The sequence below is a fragment of the Pezoporus flaviventris genome, unplaced genomic scaffold (genome assembly GCF_033815535.1).
Source record: "Pezoporus flaviventris isolate CSIRO_AGI_PZ_B2104156 unplaced genomic scaffold, CSIRO_AGI_Pfla_v1 ptg000590l, whole genome shotgun sequence".
Taxonomy (NCBI): domain Eukaryota; kingdom Metazoa; phylum Chordata; class Aves; order Psittaciformes; family Psittacidae; genus Pezoporus; species Pezoporus flaviventris.
Window position 1 is genome coordinate 1 of NW_026893137.1, and position 8,819 is coordinate 8,819.

An 8,819-nucleotide genomic window follows, 5' to 3' on the forward strand; every position below is an offset into this window, starting at 1 on the left:
GGCTGGAAGCGAGCGGGATATCACCAGCTTCCTGGGAACAGCCGTGGGCAACGGGAATGTAGGGGCAGGGCAACCGGGCATGGCTTGAAACTGCCCGAAGGGGGCCGGGGAGGAGGCTTTGGGATGCTCTTCCCTGTGAGGCGAAGACGGGATGATGCCTGCCTCATCCCATGGCGGCTTCCCAGCATCCCACCCGGCCTCCACCTTCGGCCTTCACCGTGGGCCTCAGCCCACCTTAGAGGTGGAGAAGTCCGCGGGACGGCATTCCAGGCGCAGGATTCCCGCTGCCAGCCCTTCCCTCCTCGCCCAGGTCTCCATTCCCGGTTGGAACAAACCCAAGCGGTGCGAGGCGGCTTCCTCCAGGATTCCATTGGGATCGGGGGGGGGCTCGCCAGTTTCAACCCCTTGGCCACGCTCCGAGCATCCCAAGGGGCCTGCAGGGCTTTGGGATGCTGGCTCCTTCATCCCAAAGCGTTGGGAAGCCCGCGGTCCGGCCACCCCGAAGAGGTGGGAAGAGCAACAAGGACGCGGACGGCAGCGGCACCGGCACGGCACGACCAGGCGGGGAGACGAGAGGCGCGAGGGACAGCGAGCGGGGAGAGCGGGAATGCTTGGAATAGCGAGGAGGGAATCCCCCATGGAAGCCTCCGGGCGGCTTCCAGGCTCTAAAGCGAGGCTGGCGACGGGTCTTCATCGGGGACATGGAGGGATGGGGGCAAGGGAATGGGATCAGCTTGGAGCAGGGGGTGGTCTCCGGCAGGAATTCCTTACAAAGAGGGGGCAGAGGCACTGGAAGGGGCTGCCCGAGGAAGCTGGGAATGTCCCATCCCCGGCAGCGTCCAAGGATGGGGCTTGGAGCACCGTGCTCGATGATCCCTTCCAACCCATTCCATGGCTCCCGTGCGTGGGAAGGAACAAGGGCCAGCCTCGCTTGGGCTCTTCCAAGAGGGATAAGGAACACCTCCCCGCGGCGGGAGCTCTTCCGACCCGGCGCCTTCGGGAACGGGGATGAAGGACGAGGGGCCAAAGGGAGCATTCCCGGCTCTGACGGAGGCAAGGGGCAGACGAGTATGGAATGCTGAGAGAGGAGAAGGGCCTTCAGCCCTCCAACTCAACGGAAGCGCCACCGGCTTCATCCTGGAGCGGCCGGAATGGCACGGGCGCGCGGCTTCCCAACCCCTCGGGAAAAGCAGGGATAACGGGAAGGCAGGAGGGAGGAAAAGCATGGGGAAAAGGCCTTGAGGCCGGGATCCAACGGGGAAGGAAGGCATCGCCGCGGCGGCGGCAGCGCCTCAGGCGCAGGGGGCCAAGGTGAGGCGGGCCAGTCCGTCCCCGTGCATGCGGACGAGGAGCTGGAATTCCGCCGGGAGCTGGTGGGATTCCTGCCACTTGGTGGTGAACTTGGTGCCCTTCTTGTCGTAGTAGTGGTAGGGCAGCTCCTGGCGGCTGCTGGGGTCCAGGGCGAAGGGCCAGAAGCCGTAGAGGTGGATGCGGTCGCAGAGGGCCGAGGCCAGCGTGTAGACGAGGATGCCCGTGCTGAGCCGCTTGGGGGAGAGGTGCTTGTTCCGCCAGTACCTGCGGCCCAAGGGAAGAGCGCCGTCAGGAATGGGGGTGGGAAACGGGGGGGGGAAAGGTTGGGATAAAGGTTGGGAAGGTTGGGAAAGGATGGAACAGGTTGGAACAGGTTGGGAAGGGTTGGGAAAGGTTGGGATAAAGGTTGGAATGGGTTGGGAAAGGTTGGGAAAGGTTGGAACAGGTTGGGAAAGGTTGGGATAAAGGTTGGGATAAAGGTTGGGAAGGTTGGGAAGGTTGGGAAAGGTTGGGAAAGGTTGGGAAGGTTGGGAAAGGTTGGGATAAAGGTTGGGATAAAGGTTGGGAAGGTTGGGAAGGGTTGGGAAAGGATGGAACAGGTTGGAACAGGTTGGGAAGGGTTGGGAAAGGTTGGGATAAAGGTTGGGATAAAGGTTGGAATGGGTTGGGAAAGGTTGGGAAAGGTTGGGATAAAGGTTGGGATAAAGGTTGGAATGGGTTGGGAAAGGTTGGGAAAGGTTGGGAAGGTTGGGAAAGGTTGGGAAAGGTTGGGAAAGGTTGGGAAGGTTGGGAAAGGTTGGGAAAGGTTGAAACAGGTTGGGAAAGGATGGAAAAGGTTGGGAAAGGTTGGAAAAGGATGAAAAAGGGTTTGAAAAGGTTGGAACAGGTTGGGAAAGGTTGGAACAGGCTGGGAAAGGTTGGGAAAGGTTGGAAAAGGTTGGGAAAGGTTGGGAAAGGTTGGGAAAGGTTGGGGAAGGTTGGAAAAGGATGGAAAAGGGTTTGAAAAGGTTGGAACAGGTTGGGAAAGGTGGGAAAGGTTGGAACAGGTTGGGAAAGGTTAGAAAAGGTTGGGAAAGGTTGGAAAAGGATGAAAAAGGGTTTGAAAAGGTTGGAACAGGTTGGGAAAGGTTGGAACAGGTTGGGAAAGGTTGGAAAGGGTTGGGAAAGGTTGGAAAAGTTTGGGAAACATTGGGAAAGGTTGGGAAAGCCCAAATCCAACCATTCCCTCCTCATCCCCCCACTAACCCACAGCAACGGCGACGGGAAGGCCTTCCGGAAGCAATTCCCCATGGAAGCAAATGGGTTCAAGCCAACCCAACCCAACCCAAGCCAACCCAACCCCTCCACCCCGTACCTGTTGACGTGCTGCATGATGTTGCCCGGCCACGCCAGCTGCACCTTGAGCTGCCCGCGGTGCTCCACAAAGAAGTCCACCAAGGTGCGGGTGACGGTGGCCGAGGTGTGGAAGAAGAAAGCCGGGATCCACAGGATGGCCCCGTCGAGCTTCTGGAGGCTCAGGAAGAAGTTGTTGCGGTCCTGGATGGTGAGCAGGTTGTTGTAGTACTTCTCCAGGATGCTGGGGTTGAAGGTGGTCAGGTTGGTCTTCCGGCCCACGTCCCGCTGGAAGGCCTCGGTGGGCGCGAAGTTGCAGCGGAAGACGAAGTCGGCGGCGTCGATGGCGCGGCCGCAGCGGCTCCCGGTGAGGATCCCGCCGTTGCCCACCACGGCGCAGGTGTTGTAGTGCTTGTCCAGCACGGGGGAGGCGTCGGGAAGCAGCGAGCGGAAGTTGGCGCTCACCGAGAAGACGTACTTGTGGCTCGAGTAGTCGTAGTGCAGGAGCTGCCCGATGCGCACGCGGCTCTTGGTCAGCGAGAAGTTCTGGATGACGTCCACGTGCTGGAGGATCTCCTGCCTGCAGCGAGAGGCAAACGGGGAGCTCATTCCCCTCTTCCCACCCCTTTGCCACCCGAACTTCCCTTTCTCCGTCATCGATCCAGGGGGAAACGCGGCCCAAGCTCAACGACCAAGATCCCATTGGCTAGCCTTCCTTCTGACCCACCAGCATGGTCCAAGTTGACCAACCAGGATCCCATTGGCTAGCCTTCCCTCTGGCCCACCAGCATGGTCCAAGCTCAACGACCAAGATCCCATTGGCTAGCCTTCCTTCTGACCCACCAGCATGGTCCAAGCTGACCGACCAAGATCCCATTGGCTAGCCTTCCTTCTGACCCACCAGCATGGTCCAAGTTGACCAACCAAGATCCCATTGGCTAGCCTTCCTTCTGACCCACCAGCATGGTCCAAGTTGACCGACCAAGATCCCATTGGCTAGCCTTCCTTCTGACCCACCAGCATGGTCCAAGCTCAACGACCAAGATCCCATTGGCTAGCCTTCCTTCTGACCCACCAGCATGGTCCAAGTTGACCGACCAAGATCCCATTGGCTACCCTTCCTTCTGACCCACCAGCATGGTCCAAGTTGACCGACCAAGATCCCATTGGCTACCCTTCCTTCTGACCCACCAGCCACATCCTCTGCTCATTCCCATGGGCACGGAGGGGCCGAGGCGTTTGGGAGGACGCAATTCCAGCCTCCATTTTTGGGGGGGGGGTGGCTCGATGGGTAACGGATCCCATGGGATCCCATTGGCTGCCAACGGATCCCATGGACGGATGGAATCAGCGGCTCCGGTTGAGGCTCCAGGCATCATCCAGCGCGGAAAAGCCTTTTCGGATGGGCGAAGCCAAGCAGAGGGCGGAAAGGGATCCCGAGGGAAGGGGCCGATGCAGGGCTCACCTCTGCTGGGCGAAGGCCGTCCGGTTGAAGACCCACTTGGAGGGCTTCTCCTGCAGCTCCTGGCTCAGGGAATGGGTGATGGGGACAAAGGAGGGATCCAGGAACTTGAGCGCGAACTGGGACCTGGGGAAGCGGGCGCAGGGATGCGGTAGCGGCCCTTCAGCACCACGGACAGCGCCCGCGCCGGGATAGGCTGGGATAGGTGGGGCGGGATGCACTGGGATGCGTCGGGATGCGTCGGGATGCGCCGGGATAGATGGGGTTGGGATGCATCGGGATGCATTGGGATGCATTGGGATGCATTGGGATGCATTGGGATGCACCGGGATGCACTGGGATGCATTGGGATGCACTGGGATGCACTGGGATAGATGGGGGCGGGATGCACCAGGATAGATGGGGTTGGGATGCAGTGGGATGCACTGGGATAGATGGGATCAGGATGCACTGGGATAGACAGGGTTGGGATGCACCGGGATGCACTGGGATAGATGGGGTTGGGATGCACTGGGATGCATTGGGATGCACTGGGATAGACAGGGTTGGGATGCACTGGGATGCATTGGGATGCACCGGGATAGATGGGGTTGGAATGCACCGGGATGCATTGGGATGCACTGGGATAGATGGGGTTGGGATGCACTGGGATGCATTGGGATGCACCGGGATAGATGGGGTTGGAATGCACCGGGATGCATTGGGATGCACTGGGATAGATGGGGTTGGGATGCACTGGGATGCATTGGGATACACTGGGATAGACAGGGTTGGGATGCACCGGGATGCATTGGGATGCACTAGGATAGATGGGGGTGGGATGCACTGGGATGCATTGGGATGCACTGGAATGCATTGGGATGCACCGGGATAGATGGGGTTGGGATGCACTGGGATTCATTGGTATGCACTGGGATAGATGGGGTTGGGATGCACCGGGATGCATTGGGATGCACTGGGATGCATTGGGATGCACTGGGATAGACAGGGTTGGGATGCACCGGGATGCATTGGGATGCACTAGGATAGATGGGGTTGGGATGCACCGGGATGCATTGGGATGCACTGGGATAGATGGGGGTGGGATGCACTGGGATGCATTGGGATGCACCGGGATAGATGGGGTTGGAATGCACTGGGATGCATTGGAATGCACCGGGATAGATGGAGTCGGGATGCACTGGGATAGATGGGGTTGGGATGCACTGGGATGCATTGGGATGCACTGGGATGCATTGGGATGCACTGGGATAGATGGGGTTGGGATGCACTGGGATGCATTGGGATGCACTGGGATAGATGGGGTTGGGATGCACTGGGATGCATTGGGATGCACTGGGATAGATGGGGTTGGGATGCACTGGGATGCATTGGGATGCACTGGGATGCATTGGGATGCACTGGGATAGATGGGGTTGGGATGCACTGGGATGCATTGGGATGCACTGGGATAGATGGGGTTGGGATGCACCGGGATGCATTGGGATGCACTGGGATAGATGGGGGTGGGATGCATTGGGATGCACCGGGATAGATGGGGGTGGGATGCACTGGGATGCATTGGGATGCACTGGGATAGACAGGGTTGGGATGCACCGGGATGCATTGGGATGCACCGGGATAGATGGAGTCGGGATGCACCGGGATGCCCCAAGCCAGGCCGGCTGGTACCGATTGCCCCCCCCTCGGCCCTCCATCCCCCGCGGTGCCAACGCCGCACACGGTGATGCTGATGCTGATGCTGATGAAGGGGAGGGGGGGGGGGTATCCGAGGGTCTCCTCCTCACCTGAATCCCGCCTGGAACATGTACATGCGGGGCCCGGCGGCGCGGGGGGGCCCGAAGGCGCTGTCCTTGCGCAGGGCCGCGTAGCTGAGCAGCGAGAGGATGAGGAGGGCGATGCTGAGCATGAGGAGCCCCAGCACGCTGGCCAGGCGCAGCATCCTGCAGCTCCGCATCCTGCGGCCCGGGGAGGGGGGGGACACACACGGGACACGGTTACATGGGAGCCGCTTCCAACGGGAGCCGAGCAGAAAATGGACGGGAGGAGGAGGAGGAGGAGGAGGAGGAGGAGGGGGAAGGAGGGAGGGGAAATGGCAGCCGGGAAGGAACGGGAACGGAGCGGGGACGGCGCCGGCAACGGCCCCGAGGATGCGGCGCCCCCCGGGGGCAGCCCCAGTTAAACCCAATGCGCGCCCCATCAAAACCAGTGCCCCCCATTAACCCCAGTGCACCCCCATTAACCCCAGTGCACCCCCATTAACCCCAGTGCCCTCCCATTAGCCCCACTGAGCCCCTCCATTAAGCCCAATGCCCCCCATTAGCCCCAATGCCCTCCCCATTAGCCCTAATCCCCCCCCATTAACCCCAATGCCCCCCCATTAGCCCCAAAGCCTCCCATTAACCCCAATGCCCTCCCCATTAGCCCCAATGCCCCCCCATTAAGCCCAGTGCTCCCCCATTAGCCCCAATGCCCCCCATTAACCCCAATGCCGTCCCCATTAGCCCCAATGCCCCCCCATTAGCCCCAATGCCCCCCCATTAGCCCTAATCCCCCCCCATTAGCCCCAAAGCCTCCCTTTAACCCCAATGCCCCCCCATTAGCCCCAAAGCCTCCCATTAACCCCAATGCCCTCCCCATTAGCCCCACTGAGCCCCCCCATTAGCCCCAATGCCCTCCCATTAACCCCAATGCCCCCCATTAACCCCAATGCCCCCCCATTAGCCCCAATGCCCCCCCATTAGCCCCAGTGTGCTCCTCCATTAAGCTCAGTGCCCCCCCATTAGCCCCAATGCCCCCCCATTAGCCCCAATGCCCCCATTAGCCCCAATGCCCCCCATTAGCCCCAATGCCCTCCCCATTAACCCCAATGCCCCCCCATTAGCCCCAATGCCCTCCCCATTAGCCCTAATCCCCCCCCATTAGCCCCAAAGCCTCCCATTAACCCCAATGCCCGCCCATTGGCCCCAATGCCCCCCATTAACCCCAATGCCCCCCCATTGGCCCCAATGCCCCCCCATTAGCCCAATGCCCCCCCATTAGCCCCAATGTCCCCCCCATTAGCCCCACTGAGCCCCTCCATTAACCCCAATGCCCCCCATTAGCCCCAAAGCCCCCCATTAACCCCAATGCCCTCCCATTAGCCCCAAAGCCCCCCCATTAGCCCCAATGCCCCCCCATTAGCCCCATTTCCCTCCTCATTAAGCCCAATGCCCCCCATTACCCCCAATGCCCCCCATTAACCCCAATGCCCCCCATTAACCCCAATGCCGTCCCCATTAGCCCCACTGACCCCCCCATTAACCCCAATGCCCCCCATTAACCCCAATGCCCTCCCCATTAACCCCAAAGCCCCCCATTAACCCCAATGCCCTCCCCATTAGCCCCACTGACCCCCCCATTAACCCCAATGCCCCCCATTAACCCCAATGCCCCCCATTAACCCCAATGCCGTCCCCATTAGCCCCACTGAGCCCCCCATTAACCCCAATGCCCCCCATTAACCCCAATGGATGCACGTGGGGCTGAGCTTCCCCCCTGGAGCTGGCGATCCATAGGGATCACCCTTGGTGGGCGATGGGGCCCACGGCAAGGGGCTTGGGACAATGGGATGGGAGCTTGGGAACGAGCCCAATGGGATCTTGCCCCCTAACCCCATTCCCGCTGCTCCGGAGCCTTCATCCCCACAGCCAAAGCCCCTCTTCCCGGCTCCCCCCTTTTTGGCCCTATGGGCTCCGGAGCAGCAGTTCCAAGCCCCTCGCTTGCCTCCATGGGAAGAGCCCGGATCCGGGATGGGGAAACACCTCCATATCCCGGCCATTGGAAAAGTGGGAAGAGAGGAGGCGCCAGGCCCCTTTTCCAGCGGGAATAACACGAAGGCAACGTTTGCCCCACACATGCAGCTTTTATTTCCCCCCCCCCGAGATCCAGACACAGGCAGGAAGAGCGGATGGGGCCGGAGGAGCATTCCCACATCTTGGAACCTCCCTCCCTCCGTGCCCTCGGAAGCGAGCGCTTTACTACAGGGTTACACCGGGATGCGCCTGGAAGCACTGGGAACACCATAGGGAACAGCACGGGGAAGGCAGCTCCAGCCCGGATGCCACCGGGATGGGCCTGGAAGCACTGGGAACACCATAGGGAACAGCACGGGGAAGCAGCTCCAGCCCGGATGCCACCGGGATGGGCACCGGGTACCTACCGTGAGGCATGCTTCCCTACAGGGAATTCCAGCTTTTTTGCATGGATGCAGGGGCGGGGGGGGAGCTCAGAGGGGATAACACGGATCTGGCCCCACACCATAGACATGAATAGGGGGATGTGGGGAAGAGTCTCCTATAGGGATGCTCCATGGATATCCCTGCCGGAGGAAGGATCCAGCTTGCTGGCAGGCGGTGCTAAAGCATTCCCAACGGGTTTCCTTCCTTCCCTATGGAACTCGGGAGGCGCTTCCCGACGCCGACGAGGGAGGGAGCAACGGGAGAAGCTCGGGAATGCCAAACCAACGGAAGCTCATGGAGTTGGGGTCTTCCAAGGAGCTTTTTTGCCTTGCTCATGGAGACAACGCCGGAATTCCAGGAGTTTTCCCAGCTTTAAGGAAGGGTCTTCCATAGTCCTAAACCTGGAGCGATCCACGGGAAGCCGGGAGCGACGGGAGGAGAAGACCCCAGCCCCGCCTCAACGGAACCGGGATCATCCCGATGGAAGCGAAGCG

The 8,819-nt window shown here is 60.4% G+C and overlaps 1 protein-coding gene across 1 annotated transcript; it reads right to left on the reverse strand.

Annotated features, from left to right (window-relative positions):
* Positions 1 to 1,292: 1,292 nt before the first annotated feature.
* Positions 1,293 to 6,062, reverse strand: LOC133264069 (sia-alpha-2,3-Gal-beta-1,4-GlcNAc-R:alpha 2,8-sialyltransferase). Its single transcript, XM_061443971.1, has 4 exons — positions 5,893 to 6,062; positions 4,109 to 4,231; positions 2,666 to 3,223; positions 1,293 to 1,575 (listed from the first exon to the last, which is right to left on the reverse strand). Exons 1-4 carry the CDS (start codon positions 6,060 to 6,062, stop codon positions 1,293 to 1,295), a joined length of 1,134 nt encoding a protein of 377 aa, XP_061299955.1.
* Between the last annotated feature and the right edge of the window lie 2,757 nt (positions 6,063 to 8,819).

Bases quoted from the DNA above. Each gene is read 5' to 3' on its own strand.
- LOC133264069 (XM_061443971.1), bottom strand. From the start codon at position 6,062: ATGCGGAGCTGCAGGATGCTGCGCCTGGCCAGCGTGCTGGGGCTCCTC. The intron at 4,232-5,892 runs GTGAGGAGGAGA...CCGCTTCCCCAG, and splicing joins ATGTTCCAGGCGGGATTCAG to GTCCCAGTTCGCGCTCAAGT. The intron at 1,576-2,665 runs GTACGGGGTGGA...CTTGGGCCGCAG, and splicing joins ATCATGCAGCACGTCAACAG to GTACTGGCGGAACAAGCACC.